The sequence below is a fragment of the Balaenoptera borealis genome, assembly GCF_965194805.1.
Source record: "Balaenoptera borealis genome assembly, chromosome: 8".
Taxonomy (NCBI): Eukaryota; Metazoa; Chordata; class Mammalia; order Artiodactyla; family Balaenopteridae; genus Balaenoptera; species Balaenoptera borealis.
This window is the reverse complement of record NC_138865.1, coordinates 87,302,232-87,321,094: the sequence shown is the minus strand read 5'-3', so window position 1 is coordinate 87,321,094 and position 18,863 is coordinate 87,302,232. Positions and strand designations below refer to the sequence as shown.

Genomic DNA, 18,863 nt, shown 5'->3' with positions numbered 1-18,863 from the left:
ACATTAATGAACATTTACTATGGGCAAGTACCTATTTTTATTTATATTCAACTGAGGTCACCTCAGTAATGTTTTTAGTTGTTTGAAAATACATAAAAAAGAATATTTGATCAGATAAATCTGATCTTGTATTTTATAGTTAAGCTTTGGAATTAAAAAAATCTTAAAATATTTTGATCACTGGTAAAAAACAAAACTACTCCACATAATTCTCAAAGCTGATATACCCTTCTTCAGTTTACTCAAGCTTACTTGATTCTTTTTTCTCAACAATGTTTAAACAATAATAACAACCCCAGCTTCCTTACTACCCTTTCCCTCTTGCCTTTCTTTCTCATAGAACCAGAGATCTATCACCTGAAGGCTGGGAAAGTGGGTAGCAGAAAGGAGAAACTTTGGAGGGACAGATCCCTATAATTTTGATAACCTATCTGGCCACTTTAGTAGTGAGTACATAATCCATGTACACAGGTCAAGAGAGAGGTCTTATTTCCTGCTCTCTGGCATCTTAACTCCCTCTTTCTATAACTTTCAGCACACTCAGATCTCCCAGTTTTTAAACAAACAAACAAAACATCCCCTGAAAAAACAATTAAAACTCTATGCTGGTGACACCCTTTAATTATAACTGCTAGGAGCTGATTTCATTACCCCTTTGGTATTGGTACTTATGTTCTGAGTAACTGTAAACTAGTTCTCAAAGGTGCTATACCACCCTGTTTCCTTAAGCTCACTAGCAGGCACCAGAAGTTTTAAACCAGATTAATAAGTAATAAACTAAAGGTAAAATAATTTTAAAATGAAAATTTAGACTTTCTTTATAAACCAGTTATATAAAGTCCATCACAAACAACACATACATAGAAGAGCAAACTGTTTCAAATCACTGAAAATAATCCTAATTCATCTTAGCCAACTACATTATACTCCTTTTATTTATAATCATGCCCTGTCATTCAGTTCTAGTTCTCTGATTCTCACAGAATTCTCCTGGGAAAATTTTCTTTTCATCTTCTCCCAAGAATCTTATAGCATCCAGGATATGTCAGGTACATGAGTAATCACCTTTAGGTCCAAAGTTGCGCTGAGACTGTACTAATTTTACCCCTAGAAGCTTTTTTTAGAAAAATAAAAGAATAACACTAAATATTATAAACGTAATGCATATTCATTATAAGAATAGAAAATACAAAAGCCACCTGAGATAATTACCACCTGAGATAACTGCAAACATTTCAGAATATTTCACTCCAAACTTTTTTCTATATACAAGCAATACACAATTGAAACCAAAATTTAAGAAACAATACCATTTACAAGAAAATGAAATACTTAGGTATAAACCTAAATATGAGGGGATTTGTATATACTGAAAACTACAAAACTCTGACAAGAGAAACTACAGAAGATCTAAATAAATGGAGAGATATACTATGTTCATGGATTGGAAGACTCAAAATAGTGGAGTCAATTCTCCTCACAGTGATCTACACAGACTGAAAACAATATCAATCCAAGTCCCATCAAGATTTTTTGTAGGTATAGACAACTCACTGTAAAACTTAAATGGAAAGGGAAAAGAACTAGAATAGTTACAGTAATTTCATAAAAGAAGAGCAAAGTTTAAGAAATCAAACTACCCAATTTTAACACTTACTATAAAGCTACAGAAATCAAAACAGTATGGTATTGGTGATGGGACAGGTACCTAGATCAGTGCAACAGAACAGAGAGTCCAGAAATCAATTCACACAAATGTGGTCATTTAATCTTTGAAAAAGATACAAAAGCAATTCAATGAAGAAAGAACAGTCTTTTCAACAAATAGCAAACAATTGATCACCCACGGGTAAAAAAATTAACCTTGATCTAAACCTCACACTTTATGCAAACATGAACTCAAAATGGATCATAGATCTGAATATAAAACATGGAATTATAGGGCTTCCCTGGTGGCGCAGTGGTTGAGAATCTGCCTGCCAATGCAGGGGACACGGGTTCGAGCCCTGGTCTGGGAGGATCCCACGTGCCGCGGAGCAACTAGGCCTGTGAGCCACAACTACTGAGCCTGCGCGTCTGGAGCCTGTGCTCCGCAACAAGAGAGGCCGCGATGGTGAGAGGCCCGCGCACCGCGATGAGGAGTGGCCCCCGCTTGCCGCAACTAGAGAAAGCCCTCGCACAGAAACGAAGACCCAACACAGACAAAAATAAATAAATAATAAATTTATTGAAAAAACAAACAAATAAAACCCATGGAATTATAAAATGTTTGAAAGAATACACAGGAGAAAATGTTTGCTAATTGCAGCTGGGTAACAAGTTCTTGGAAATGGCCCCAAAAGTCTGATCCATATAAGAAAAAACTGATAAATTGGATTTCACCAAATCTAAAAACTTCTGCTCTGCCAAAACAAACAAACAAACTGTCAAGAGAATAATAAAAAGACAAGCAATAGACTGGGAGAAAATTTATGGCAATCACATATCCAATGAAAGACGTATCCTAAATATTGAAAAAAAACCTCTCAAAACTCAACAATCAGAAATAGATACTCTAATTAAAAGTTAGGAAAGTATCTGGACACTTTTCCAAAGAGGATATAAGGATGGCAAATAAACATATAAAAGGATATTCAATATTCTTAGCCATTAGGCAAATGCAAACTAAAATCACAAAGAGATAGGTACTACACAACCATCAGAATGGGCAAAATAAAAAATGCTGACAATAACAAATGCTGGTGAGGATACAGAGCAGTTAGAACTCTCATCTTCCTGAGAGTCTCATTTTGCTGGTGGGAATGCAAAATGGTATGCATACTCTGGAAAATAATATGGCCGTTTCTTATAAAGTTAAACATACAGTTATCATAGGATCTGTAATCTCCACCTGGAAATTTACTCCAGAGGAATGAAAGCTATGTTCACACAAAGACTGTATACAAATATTCATAGCAGCTTTATTTGTAATAGTCAAAAGCTATACATAACCCAAATGTGCCTCAATGGATAAACAAACTGCAGTACATCCATAAAATGGAATACTACAAAGGAACAAACTACTGATACATACAACAACTCATATGAGTCTTCAAAATATTACGTGAAAGAAGCTGGTCTCAAAAGTTTACACTGGTATGATTCCATTTACATGGCATTCTTGAAAAGACAAAACTATAGTAATAGAGAACAGATTAAAGGTTGCTAGACGTTAAGGATGAGTGGAGAGTGACTATAAAGCATGAGGGAGTTTTTCAGGGTGGTAAAACTCTTCTGTATCCTGGTTGTGATGGTGTTTACATAAATCTATACATATTCATAAATTGAACATCAAAAGAAAAAAAGTCAATTTATTATTAAAGAAAAAAAAAGAATGAATATAGGCTTAGATTGCATACCATACTATTCCTAAAATGTTTATAAGCAGCAATAGAATAATGCACATTAAATTTCAAGGTAAAAAGTTATAAAATGAATATATGCTCATTACAAAAACAGAAAATAAAGATCAATAGAAATTTTAAAAACCTTTATAATTCTTGATATAACTATAGTAAGCAGTTTGGAATACTTCATTTCAAACTTTTTCTATGCAAATCTATATACACATATAAATATGTATATTTATATAGAAATAGGATATTTCATAACTTTTGAAATTTATGCATTTCATTTAACATACTAGTAACATCTTTATATTTCAATACTCATTTCCACATCATATTTTAAATGCCTAAGGTTACTCCATTATATGGGACATACTGTTAAGTCACTTAAGTCGGCCCTGAAGTTAAATATTTGAGTTGCTTCTAATTTTCATTATTATAAACAACTCTGAGGTGAACATTCCTGTAGCTATATCTTTGCAAACATCTATCACTTAAACTCCAGAAAGGTTATTCAAATGTACTTTCCCAGCACAACCTAACACTGAATATCACTATTATTGAGACATTTTTTTCTTCCTACTAATTTGTAAGAGCTTTTTATATATTATAGGTAATTATCCCATCACATATTTTATAAAAATCTTTTTCAAGCTGTTGTTTGTCATTTGACTTCATTAAAGGTCTCTCTGGATAAACTTCTTTTTAAAAAAGTTAAATCTATTCTCTTAAATCTATCCTCTATTTCTTTTACGGTTTCTGATACTGGTGTCTTTGTTTTCTAGTAGGAGCATTTAATACATTTATTTATTGTGATAATTGATATATTTGGTCCTATTTTTGTTCTCATCCTTTTTGGTTTTTATACATTCTTATTGTCTCCATTTTCCCCTATTGTTTGCTATATTAAGTTTCCTTTGCCTTATTTTAAATTAGTAACCTAAAAGTTACATGGCCTATTTTTTCTTCTTTTAGTTGAAACAAACTTTTATTATATTGGAATTATCTATGATCCACATTATTATAGATTTTAAATTTTTTAAAGAATTTTTTTCTAAAATTAGTATTAAGTTTAAAAGCAGATTAAGAGGAAGTATTCAGACACGTACTGTATGCTTTCCTGATTTCACTGTTCATTGCTGCTAATTTTATTCTCTGACTTTTCCAATAAATTTACAAATGCACAACAGCTTGGCTGTGTCATCTATTTTTCTTTGAATGCTCTAGCCTCCAGAGATTTCTCTGCTGCCTTCTGGAATTCAGTATTGCACAGGAGAAGTTTGATGAAAATTTGATTGTGTGTATGTGTATGTGTAATGTATATTTTTGTTTGCATGATTTTTTGTTTGCATGATTTTGTTTGTTTGTTTGATATCCAGAAATTTCACTAGGATACATCTAGATGTAGGTTTTTTTTCTCCCTCATACTGAGTGTGTGCTCTTTTGATCAGGATTTCCTTTGATCATTTTGCTTTGGATTGCTTCCCTATCACACTGTGAAGAATGAATTAGGATTTTCTCAGTTTCCTATTTCCTGTAGTGAGTTTATCTCATTTGGGGTTATCTCTGATTCCATTTTTACTCTACCATTTCTTCACATATGCCTGTAACTATTTTTTATTGCTTCATTAAAAAAAAAAAAAGAAGAAAAGAAAAAGAAAAAGAATATGAAAAAAAAAAGGAAAAAGAGGAGGCATATGTGAATCTCGCCAGTATTGGGAACTGAGGTGGTATCTGCCAAGGACTGCACAGGTCTCTGATCAACTTATTCATGGAAAAGTTTAGATGTGATCAAGTTTTAGTTTTCTCAATCAGATATCTGGCTTGTTTGTGAGGAACAGGGAAGGAATTATAATTATAGAGGGATCTGCAAAGTAGGGATGTTTTAATACACTGAAAATCATCTACTCCATTAAAAGACCATTCATATTGTCCCAGATTTTTATAAATGTACCAAGATAAGAGTTCTGTATAAGCACCCCTAAACCAGGTAAGGCAATTTACATGTTACAATTTGTAAATTTAAGGTGTATGGCTGGGCTGTGTTACTTTGATAGATTTATATACTGTAATATTGTCAAGGAAGCAATATTTATCATATTACATCATTATAGTACAGTATTATAGACTATATTCATTTTATTGTGCTTTACTTACTGCTAGTTACAAGTCTGTACCCTCAAACACCATCAATATTATCCCCTCACTCCAATATCGTAGTAACTACCATTTTACTGTTTTATTTTTTACAGGTTTAAATTTTTTTTTTTTAGATTCCACATTTAAGTGATATCATACAGTACTTATCTTTGTCTGACTTGTCTTGCTTAGCATAATGTGCTCAAGGTACATCCACGTTGTCACAAATGGCAGGATATCTTTCTTTCTCATGGCTGAATAATATCCCATTGGATATATATATTACAACTTTTTTATCCATTCATCCACTGATGAGCATTTGAGTTGTTTCCATATCTTGGCTATTGTGAATAGTTCTGCAATAAACATGGGTGTGCTATCTTTTCAAAACCCTGATTTCATTTCTTTTGGGTATATACTCAGAAGTGGGAACTGCTGGATCATATGGTAGATCTATTATTAATTTTTCGAGGAATCTCTGTATTGTTTTCCATAGTGGTTGGACTAATTTACATTCCCACCAACAGTGTGTAAGGGGTTCCCTTTTCACCACATCCTCACAAGCACTTGTCTTCTTGATAGCCAGTCTAACAGTTGTGAGGTGTTATCTTAAAATATTAGCAAACCAGGACTTCCCTGGTGGCGCAGTGGTTAAGAATCCGTCTGCCATGCAGGGGACACAGGTTCAAGCCCTGGTCCAGGAAGATCCCACATGCCGCAGAGCAACTAAGCCCATGCGCCACAAATATTGAGCCTGTGCTCTAGAGTCTGCGAGCCACAACTACTGAGCCCGCGTGCCACAACTACTGAAGTCCACGCGCCTAGAGCCCGTGCTCCGCAACAAGAGAAGCCACCGCAATGAGAAGCCCATGAACCGCAATGAAGAGTAGCCCCTGCTCACCACAACTAGAGAAAGCCCACACGCAGCAACAAAGACCCAACGCAGCCAAAAAAAACAAAAAAAGATTAATTAAAAAAAAAATTAGCAAACCAAATGCAAGAACACACTAAAGGCTTCCCTGGTGGCGCAGTGGTTAAGAATCTGCCTGCCAATGCAGGAGACACGGGTTTGAGCCGTGGTCCGGGAAGATCCCACATGCCGCAGAGCAACTAAGCCCATGCACCACAACTACTGAGCCTGCGCTCTACAGCCCACGAGCCACAACTACCAAAGCCCGCATGCCTAGAGCCCGTGCTCCGCAACAAAAGAAGCCACCGCAATGAGAAGCCCACTCACTGCAACTAGAGAAAAGCCCACATGCAGCAACAAAGACCCAATGCAGGCCAAAATAAATAAATAAATAAATAATTTTTAAAAAAGAACAATTAAAAGGATTTTACACCATGGCCAAGTGTGATTTATATGTGGATGCAAGAATGTTTCAACATACGCAAATTAATAAGTGTAATTCATTACATACCTCAACATAATAAAGGCTATATACAATAAACCCACTGCTAACATTGTAATCAATGAAGAAAAACTGAAAGGGTTTCTTCTGAGATCAGCTACAAGACAAAGTTGCCCACTCTCACCACTCCTATTCATTGTAATAGTTGTCCCTTGGTATCTGAGGGGGATTGGTTCCAGGAGCTCCTGTGGATGCTAAAATCCTTGGCATCCTTGGATGCTCAAGTCTCTTGTATAAAATGGTATAGTTCAATGAATACAGCTGGCCCTTTGTATCCAAGGATGTGAAACCCGTGGATACGGAGGGCTGACTGTACTGGAAGTCCTAGCTAGGGCAATTAGGCAAGACAGAAATAAAAGGCATCCAAATTGGGAAGAAAGAAGTAAAATTGTCACTATTTGCTGACAATATGATCTTATATAAAGAAAATCCCAAACAGTTAATCAAAAACTGTTGGAACTAATCAATGATTTCGGTAAAGTGGCAGGTTACAAAATCAACTTACATAAAACAGTAGCATTCCTTTACACTAATGATGAAGCATCAAAAAAAGAAATAAAGAAAACTATCCCATTCATAATAGCATCAAAAACAACAAAATACTTAGGGATAAATTTAGCCAAGGAAGTGAAAGATCTGTACAATGAAAACGATAAGACTTTACTGAAAGAAAAAAGAAGACACAAACAAATGTAGACATCCATGTTCATGGATCAAAAGAGTGCTGTCTTTTTAAAGATGAGTAAGCTAACAAAGATAGATGTCCATAATTAAGACTTTGAATACTTTCAGAGGTTGAAATCTTTTCCAGTTGCTGTATTTTCCTTCACTATGTACTATTTGAGGGAGATGATCAGAACCCAATCAAAAAGCTGTATGGGATTTTATATATATATATATATGTTATTTATATATATATTTATATTTATGTATGGGAGTTGACCTTAGCCTGTAATGCTTAGTAAACAAAACTTTTAGCCTTCCAGGTGTTAATGAGGATCTGACTTCCTTAATTTCACTCTCCAAATTCATAACTTAGATAACTATGTCCCAGAATTTGTCCTTATTATTGGATTTAAAAGTTAAATTTAAGTCCAAGGTGAGGAGTATAATGATAGAATGTGTCAGAAATTTAACAAAATTCCCAGTGGCCTGCTGCTCTATTTATCAAAAACTCATGTCTTCCCAATGTGATTGCACTGAAGATTAGGTTCATTCCTAAGCCAAATAAAATTCTCAATAAAATACTAAAGTTTATTTATCCTTTCATTTTTAGAGCTGTTTGTTTTATAGACTGTTCAGGGACAATCTTTCTCCTCTTTTGGTGGAAGTTAGGGGTCTGGAACGGGAACCATCTCTATCCTCTACAAACTTATTCTTAAAGCTTCTATAAAGAAAACATAAACCTGCTCTCCATCTGCTAGTTCTACTGAAAGTGACTAATACTAGGCCATGAGGCATGTGCTATAGGGAGACTTGGGGAGGCCGGCAGAATTCGTCAGGTTAGTCAGAGATGACTAGAAAGGATACCATTCAGTTGAATTTCAAAGTAAGGACTGGTCTCTTCTTCACACTTTGTACTAAATTGCATACCGTCAGTTAAAAATGTACAACTTTTTCCCTGCTAAGGTTATTTCCATAAGGTTAAACATATTTCTAAACAAGAAAAGTTTCAGATATTCATTTATTAGGTAGTTTGGGAACAGTTTCAATGAATTATTAATGACTAATTCTGGGATTTACTCCCTGAACAATGAACACATATGAATTTTCACTAACATCATGAGTTTTGCAAACACCCATCAAGAGAATGAGACCTCTAACACAGAAGTCTACACTTAACTTCCTTGGGGGCATATTCTGGTCTCCCAGGTAAATAAGTATCTTATAAGCCTATTCAACAATTATTTTTCTATTAAGCAAATCAATCAATCCCAGCCATGACCTCTTCCTTCAACATTATGTTTTAAATAATGAAATGTCGTGAAAAGTGAGAGTAACAAAGTATATCTAACCTGATTTTCTTTATTCTCCAAAGTCGGTTCAGTGCTCAGGTGTCAGCAGAACTACATTTTTAACTGAATATTCATATCAATCTATTATAATGATATGCTTCTGATATTTTAGTTTTTTCAAAGATAATCTTTTTTTCAAAATTATTCCCTTCCTTCTTCAGCATTGTGCTTTTATCCAAATTATTTTGTGGTACCTTGAAAAACTTTTTAAAGTTTTTTTTTGGCGGGGAGGGCACATTTACTACACTTATTTTTTACTCATCTACTCTTATTTAGGCATTTTCATTTTCTTAAGGAGATCTAATGTAAGTCAGCGGTTTGTCCTTACTTCAATCAAGTTCAGCAGGAAAATTACTTCGTCTATGATTCTTTGAATTATAAAAGGTTATCATAATCTTAGTTTTATATTTTCTTTTCTCGAATTTGTCCTTTCAAGCCAATGAAGAAGATACAGTATATTCCATCACAAAATGATAGATGAGATTTTTCCATATGAAAGCTGAGGGTTGACAGACCAAAAACACAGGACTGCATCAATACCTGTAATATTGGTTTAAAGAGGAGACACTGAAGAAAATCATTTGAGAGCAATGCAAATGTTTTTTTAAACACTAGGATTACTAAAGATAGTGAAAGGGAAATATAGAAAAAGGATTTCCTTTGCCTTAGAAACTTCATTTTATTTTACACATATTGTAGATATTATAGCTTTTAGAAAGGCTGTTGAAACTTGGTTTGAAACATTATTCAGAGATGTTTACCTCTTAATCAGTCAAGCTGAGAATGTCCAAGCCTATACATTTAAGTGCAGGACTGGACAACCTTCAGAACCATTTGACTAGAGCACGAGTAGGTAAGCGAAGTCTATGGTCTCTAATTCATTCATTTGCTTATTCAATAATCCCATTATACATATATATTTAGGAGCCCATTGAGCTCCTACATGGGTAAGGCACTGTTCTAGAAGCTGGAGATACAGCAATGAATGTGTCTGAAAACAGACATGGAACTTATATTCTAATTAGAGGGGAGAGAAAAATATATAGAATGTAAGATATAAGTATTATAGAGAAAAACAAAGCAGGGAAGAAGGGCAGGGAATGCTGAAGGTTTTAACTAGGGTGGTTAGGGAAGGGCTCTCTAAGAAGGGGACATTTGAACAGAGACATGAAAGAGATGAGGGAGTGAGTCACTGTGGATAATTGGGGGCAGAGTACTCCCAGCAGAGGGAACAGCAGGTAGAGGGAAAATATGTTTGGTCTTTCAAACAGCAGTAAGGAGACCAGGTGGAGTAAGCAACAGGGTTGTCTATACAGGAGATGTCAAGAAGCCAGACCACATGTGGCCTTGTTGGTGACTGTAAAGACTTTTAGCTTTTACTCTGAGGGAGATGCAAAGTCTTATTTGAGGATTTTAGACAGAGAACTGATGTAATCTGGGTTATGTTTAAAAAGGACTACCCAGTCAGCTGCTGAAAACAGACTACAAAGGGCCAAGGAGGCAGGGAAATGGTTTAGGAAGCTATTAGAATAATCCACGCAGTAGATGCTCATAGCTTGTGCCAGGGTGATAGTGGTAGAAATGAGGAGAAGTGGTTAGATTACAAATTATACTGTGAATCATTCTTTCCAGGGTTAAAACAATGTATTAAATTATGATATATTTACTATCACATCAAAAAGAATATAATACCTAGGAATAAACCTACCTAAGGAGGCAAAAGATGGGTACTCAGAAAACTATAAGATACTGATGAAAGAAATAAGAGATGACACAAAGAGATGGAGAGATATACCATGTTCTTGGATTGGAAGAATCAATATTGTCAAAATGACTATACTACCTAGAGTAATCTACAGATTCAATGCAATCCCTATCAAATTAACAATACCATTTTTCACAGGATTAGAACAAAAAATTTTACAATTTGTATGGAAACACAAAAGACTCTGAATAGCCAAAGCAATCTTGAGAAAGAAGAATGGAGCTGGAGGAAATCAGGCGCCCTGACTTCAGACTATACTACAAAGTTACAGTAATCAAAACAGTATGGTACTGGCACAAAAACAGAAATATAGATCAATGGAACAGAATAGAAAGTCCAGAGATAAACCCATGCACCTATGGTCACCTAATCTATGACAAAGGAGGCAAGAATATACAATGGAGAAAAGACAGTGTCTTCAATAAGTGGCACTGGGAAAACTGGACAGGTACATGTAAAAGAATGAAATTAGAACATTCTCTAACACCATACACAAAAATACACTCAAAATGGATTAAAGACCTAAATGTAAGACCAGATACTATAAAACTCTTAGAGGAAAACATAGGCAGAATACTCTCCGACATAAATCACAGCAAGATCTTTTTTGATCCACCTCCTAGAGTAATGAAAATAAACAAATGGGACCTAATTAAACTTAAAAGCTCTTGCACAGCAAAGGAAACCATAAACAAAACGAAAAGACAACCCACAGAATGGGAGAAAATATTTGCAAATGAAGTGACCGACAAGGGATTAATCTCCAAAATATACAAACAGTTCATGCAGCTCAATATCAAAAAAACCCCAATCCAATCAAAAAATGGGCAGAAGAGCTAAATAGACATTTCTCCAAAGAAGACATACAGATGGCCAAGAGGCACATGAAAAGATGCTCAATATCATTTATTATCAGAAAATGCAAATCAAAACTACAATGAAGTATCACCTCACACCAGTCAGATGGCCATCATCAAAAAATCTACAAACAATAAATGCTGGAGACGGTGTGGAGAAAAGGGAACCCTCCTACACTGTTGGCGGGAATGTAAATTGGTACAGCCACTATGGAGAACAGTATGGAGGTTCCTTAAAAAACTAAAAATAGAGCTACCATATGATCCAGCAATCCCACTCCTGGGCACACATCCAGAGAACCATAATTCGGAAGGATTCACTGCAGCACTATTTACAATAGCCAGGACATGGAAGCAACCTAAATGTCCATCGACGGATGAATGGATAAAGAGGATGTGATACATATATACAATGGAATATTACTCAGCCATAAAAAAGAATGAAATAATGTCATTTGCAGTGACATGGATGGACCTAGAGATTATCATACAGAGTAAAGTCAGAGAAGACAAATATCATATGATATCACTTATATGTGGAATCTAAAAAAATGGTACAAATGAACTTATTTACAAAACAGAAATAGAGTCACAGATATAGAAAACAAACTTATGGTTACCAAGAGGGAAGGGGGGGGGGGATAAATTGGGAGATTGGGATTGACATATACACACTACTATATATAAAATAGATAATAAGGACCTACTGTATAGCACAGGGAACTCTACTCAATACTCTTTAATGACCTATATGGGAAAAGAATCTAAAAAAGAGTGGATATATGTATATATATATGTATAACTGATTCACTTCGCTATACAGCAGAAACTAAGACAACATTGTAAATCAACTATACTCCAATAAACATTAATTAAAAAAAGAAAAAGAAAAGTGACTTTCCATGAGAGGAAAAGATATAGAGTTAGAAAGGAAAAACAGTCCAGGAATGGCTAGCGAATTCCTTCCTTATTTTGTCCTGTCTTCAAACATAAGAGCAAGCAGGCAAGCAAACAAATGCTCAGAAAATACTGACCCTTGTGTATGTCTCAAGTCCATATGATTACAGGAAAACTCACTTAGCCTGGATTGAGAATTCCTATGGCATTACTTTGCAGCTGATATTTCCAAAGACAGGTGACATGTTATTATAGGCAGAGTTACTTGGCTCCCTCCTATGGTCTAGGTCATTTTCTACACCTTCCAGCTATGTATTATTTGCAAGTCACAAAGCTTAGTCTTCTGATACTCTCTCATTTAATTTTCACCATTCTTGATGCATCTCCAACACATCACTCTTTACATTCTTTTACACATCTGCCTTTCTTACTATACTCTGAGTTCCTCAAAGGCAGGGACCATATCTTATTCATCTTTATTTCTTTAGTACTTGGATTACTGCCTAGCATGTAGTAGGCAACCAACAAATTTTTGATAAATATAGAAAGTTTATTTGGATGGTGGAACAGTGGAGATGTTTTTGAACAAAGGCAGAACTAATAATTATTAAACAAAACCAAATATTTCAATTAAGGAAGTCTTTAAGTCAAATCTTGGCTTAATTATTCAGCTCAATGATTGTGTTCCAGCCAGTCTTATTTCTGGCCAGTAATATCTCAATAAGACTGTGAAAAGGATAAGAGGTGATACTTGTACTAGGTACTCTGCATTTCGTGCTGGAAATCCCCGTGATTAAACTAAACTTAAAGAAAAAAAAATCACCAAAATTTAACTAAAAAAATACTAGTTTTCAGTTTTATGTATATATTTGTTGAGGAGACATTCACTGGGCACTAATGTCTATGTGAAAGCCTACACAGCTTATACTGAGTTCTCATTTTTAAAATAAACTTTTGAGTTGCTAAAAATATTTTAGTATACAGTGATATTTAACAGATTCTTTTTTACAGAATCAAATATTTAAAGAAAGGAATCAAGTGAAATATGTCCTATGGTTTATTTTCTCCCACTACATTTAAAAATCCGACTTAAAGCAGTGACTCAAGTGCTGAGCGCCCCACAAATAGATGGCATTTTATTCTTATAAATGATGGTTAAAGGAGTTATTTAGTATGAACTGGGATAGAAGACTGAGCAGGAAATTTGAGAAAAAACTGCTGGAGAAAGGAAGAAAATTTAGGTTCAGGTTGCAATTATATCTGATGCTGATTAACTCAGTCATTACGCTTTAATGTAAAAGGGTGACAATCTCAACAATAGAGACTGCCAAGGCTGAGATGGTCTTTTGTGAGAAGCACAGTTCTATGGTATCACAGACTTGGTTCTGTGGCTCAAAACCAACAGTCTACGATGCTTTGCTGATCCTCAGAAATTCTTTAAAGAGCTGAAAACTTTTTTAATAAACTGTATTTATTTTTATTTGGAAAATATTTTTATTCATCTATTTTATAATGTATTGATATTTTAAATATCATAAGTTTATTATCAAAGTTGTTTATTAGATCCACAATATCTGCAGGTTTAAGACAGAAACTTGAGAGGATCTTCTGAGAAGGAGTTAAACTGACAACGTCTAGACTGTCAGTAAGTGAACTTTCTCTATGTACATTCATGAAGTACAGCATCATTTTAACTTTGAGACCTTGGGCAAACCCTAACCTTACAATGTCTTGGTTTTCTCTTTTGTAAAATGGTAGTAATAATAAATAGTATCTATCTCATATGATGGTAATGAGGATTACATAAATGACTCTGGTGCAATCACAAAAATCTATTGAGCACCTACTAAGCACTGAGGATACAGCAGTGAACAAAGCACTCCCACTCCCCCTAATAGGTAATGAACTTAGCATAGTACTTAAAACACCGTAAATACTCAACTGATTATAGCTATTATTACCTTGGGAATGTCAGATGTAGCTCACAGAATGGGACTGTATGTGCAAGATAAATGTGTATAGACAGTTTAAGATTCTTGGTTTATTTAAAAGCTATCAGCAAAAGGAGAGAATCTGTGGTAGATTCAAAATTGGGATTCTTTACATACTTCAGATTCTCTTCCTTTGGAAGGTACCAGTGATCCAGGTAGACTTTAGTAGGCCTTGAGCCTACTTTTACATAGTAGTTAACAAATGAAGAGTTTTCCAAGCAGAGTTCAGGAGTTATTATAGCAAGAATGTGAATATTACTCATGAGTTTTCATTATTAATCCTCTTTGCACATTTAACTGGTACTCTGGCATTACAGAGATTCTGGTGTGGCTATAGGGATGTATAAAGCAAAAATGGAAGTTTCTTGATCTCCTTAATTTATAAGAGGTTAGGGCATCTATAGTTACCCAGGGCTTCATAAATCCCAGTAGGTGAGAAGATGAAAATGACAAAGAAGGGTGAAGAACAGTATTGTCAGAGGGTTTTAGCTTTAAAATTAGTCAAGGATACCTACAAAAAGAGGGAGGAGAAATGATTTAGAAGCAGTCATGGCAGGTGAGAAAGAGGCTGATCCTAATCAACCTAATTCAGAGGTATGTGGGTCAAGAGAGAATGAGCAGCAAGCATTTGAGAGGGTTGCAGGGGAAACAATATTTTCTGTGGAGGGCCAGGTTTCAAGACAGATATAAAGCATGTGTGGGAATAGCTGAATAGTCCCAGCAACCAGGGGCCAGAATGAAACTGCTCCCAAGTGAATCCTCATGAAGACCTTCTGGGATGGTGGAAGGACTTTAAGTTTCTTCAGAAGGAGCCAGTGGAGCCCAGGTTGGATTGGGCTCCAAGGGAATTCTATACCAGGTGGGCAGGCTGAGAAAAGATCAATTCATGTCCAGAACTTTCATCATGTAATTTAAAAAAAACAAAAAAACCCAATGGTAGGTCTTGGTAGATTTAGGGGAAAGGGTGATGCCTTCTCTGAAGTCAGCCACAGTCTAACCCTATCTTAAAAACTTATATTCACTGGGGTTATTAATCCTCAAGGCCATTTTAAATAAAGAGTTTAACATACATTAGAGGCCAAAATTAAGAAGTTAAGCAGAATGAGCTATAGATTTAATTCACAGCTTATTATATAACCTTTTACAAACCATTCTTAACCGTTCTGTACTATAGTTTCTTATTTCAAAAAAACTGCTCATGATAATGTCTGAGCCTCTTCTGTTATCACACGCAAATTAGACCATACCTATAAGAGTCCTTTGGAAGAAAGAAGTTAAAAAATATGCTTTTAAACCTAACGTCCAAACTAGAAAATCTTTCTAAGAAATAATTGACAACTCAATGCAGAGAACAACAGAATAAAATTAAGACAACTTAGAATTTACTATTTTTAAAACTTAGTAAATATTGAAATATAAGTTTAAACTACTTTGGAATGAAATGACAACTTCTATCTCTATACCTTGTCTTAAGACTCATATTCAACCTCACTAGGGGCCTAAGAAATATAAATTAAAACAGTAAGATATCATTTTCTCCTTATCTGATTGGCCAAAAATTTTAAAGATTGATTACAGCTAGGGTTGAGAGTACTCTTAAACACTGCTAGCAAGTGGATACACTGGTACAATCTTTTAGAACAATTTGACAATATTTATCCAGAGATAAACGTACATATCCTTTAATTACACAATTCCATTTAGAATATGACTTACCAAAATACTCTTATATGTATGCAGATATATAAAAAGGTGTTTACAGCAGCAATGTTTGCTTAAAAAAAAAATGAGTAACAGTATAAATCTAAATGTATTGGTAGAGAAATGGCTGGGTAAATTGGTAAAAATGGAGTAAAAGTTAGCCATGAGAAAGGTAGTCTTTATGAGCTGATAGAGACACATTCATAAAGAATTAAGTGGAAAAAAATTAACTTATAGGACAGTGATCCTATTTTTATTTGTTTATAAAGATCCTTTAAAAATTACAATCAATAATTTTTATATTATTTACACAAGAAACACATATACCAAACATTCATATTCTAGTTTGTCTTAATCTGAAATTCATCCCAACAGAAAGTCGTATTAATTTTTTAAGCAAAAGGCTCTAGGTACAATTCAATATAAGGAAAATTTTAAAAATATTTGTGCTTTGTATCATGTCTTTGGGAAGCACAAATTAAAGGGAAAAAATTCTTACTTTTTTTTTAGATACTGACTTCTGTAAGCCCTTCTGGTTGAAATTGTGACTAAAATCCCACAGACATTTATAATATGATGCAAAATGACGTCTAAAATAACAATGTGCTAAAATTTAACATGCTACAAGTAACTGAAATGTCTTCTAAGTTACTTTTGTCTTCTTAAATCTAAAGAAAGATCTAAGATAAGCATATTTAAAGTACTGGTGGCTTGTCCTTCTTGCATGAGACTATTATACCACCAAGAGCCACCAATAAGCAGCATCAAAGCAGGCTTCATATAGACTTTTGTATACAACTGTTAAGTGTTTATATATATATTTTCATCTAACTATGAATGAACAGGTACACAAATTTTACATGTTATTTATTACATACCTCTTTAATTACAACCTTTACTTTGGCAAGCACATTAAGCCAAAGAAGCCAGCACAGGTTTACAATATTTGTTGATGCTGCCTCCTGATGAACCCATTCAGTAGGATCCCTATCCTGAGATATTAGAGCACTGATTTACATGACCAGTGGCCAAAGGGACATGACTATCATTATACACAGTGCGTAGTAAACATGCTTTTAAGTAGGCTGGCAGATGGTTACAGATTGGCACAATGCCCCCAAAGTCCGACAAATTAGTTACATGCAGGATACTCACATCAGCATAGTGGCCTATCATATCACATCTGTCACACCGTTTTCTCCAGGAAGGTCTTTCAAGACATCTGTGAGTAGAAGACATAGGCAAAGAACAGTCAAAGCAAAAGCGGGCCGGACAGGCATACTGGAGGTGTCCTCTCTCGGAGCAGAGGCAGCAGGAGCGGACTTTCTATGTGGCAGACAAACAGAAAATCTCTTTAGCAAAATACTTCAGTCTCAAATAGAATACTACTTTTTCCTTTTCAGTATAATTCCATAAAAAGTTATTTCCAATTTCGGAACACAATGAAGGTCCTGAGCATAATTATAAAATCAAACAAAATATCTGAAATCAGAGCTTTAACAAAACCATCTGTATCCTGTGGTTGCCAAAAAGGCTTAGTCTGCACGTACTATCATCTGGCATCTATTTCTTATGCCTTGTCTTGTAGAACACTGACAAAGTGGAATGTGTCTGAGAGGGAAAGTAGGATGATGAGGATCTGGAAGCTAAGTCATAGGAGCAACAGATACAGAAAGAGGCTGCTTTGCCAGGCAAAGACAAAGAGGAAACAAGAGAGCCATCTCAAATGTTTGAAAGGCAATCATTTGGGAGAGGAAGTAGGTAAGGGAAGGAATATTTGTTAAGGGCTTACTAGTGTCAAGAAATGTCTAAGAGTTCTGTGTTATTTCAAAGATTGATGTATCTGTTTAACATAATTTACGTCAATAAACATTTATAAATACCTAAAATTATAATTTTCTAACAATGAAAATTATCCCACAATGAAACAAGCCGTGTCATAAAGTAGAAGGTTTAGAAGTGAAATGAGTCTCAGGAATCAATCTGATTCAATCTTCTCAATTTATAGAAAAGAAAAGAGAAGCACAAAAGGTGAAATGATTTGCCTAAGGTTGTACAACTACTAATGGGATGCTGAAATTGATTCTGGCTGTAGATTTATTGTTCTTTACTACTACCCTAGGCTGCGACCTACATAAACATGTAATATGAAATTTAACCCATATATTATATAACATTTGAATTGTAAGGTTATAAGGGTTCCAACCCTATGATTTTGATTTTAACAATATGGAAAGACACATTACATATTTCACATACTTGTGGAAAGGGGCAGTTTTTTGACAAATGGCCACATTTGTCACAATTTCTACAGGTAACGTTTTTGTTGACTGAATAGTATCGGTGGGTCCATCTTCCAGATGTTCTTTTTTTACCTATCTGTGCCTAAGGGAAAAAAAAGATCAAGAATTAAAATTATTTCACTCTGTTCAAGACAATTAACAGTCATAATCTGTTCAATTTAGAACTTAGCAACAGGGAACTTTGTATTTTTAAAAGGAGTTAGAAAAACTTAAAAGGGGTGCCATGAAAACAGCTCTACTTTTTGTCTGCCCATCTCCCCTATTCTTTTACACTTCTCCATATGGTTCCATTTCTTTTTTATCTTTCTCTACTTACGGTTCAGGTCTAGTAGGAGCACTGAAATGCATCATTTAGACATTCCAGTGGCATTCAGAGTCAAAGATATTGCTGACATAT

General features: G+C 34.8%; 1 protein-coding gene across 3 annotated transcripts in view; it reads right to left on the bottom strand.

The window, feature by feature from the left end:
* Positions 1-18,863, bottom strand: part of ZCCHC7 (zinc finger CCHC-type containing 7) — a 239,896-nt gene that overhangs the window by 35,214 nt on the left and 185,819 nt on the right. For all 3 annotated transcript variants that reach the window (XM_082404014.1, XM_082404015.1, XM_082404016.1), the window contains exons 4-5: positions 18,423-18,548; positions 17,319-17,489 (exon numbers count right to left, since the gene is read on the bottom strand). In XM_082404014.1, the coding sequence (XP_082260140.1) occupies positions 17,319-17,489; positions 18,423-18,548 (297 nt within the window). The remainder of the gene's footprint in view (positions 1-17,318; positions 17,490-18,422; positions 18,549-18,863) is intronic.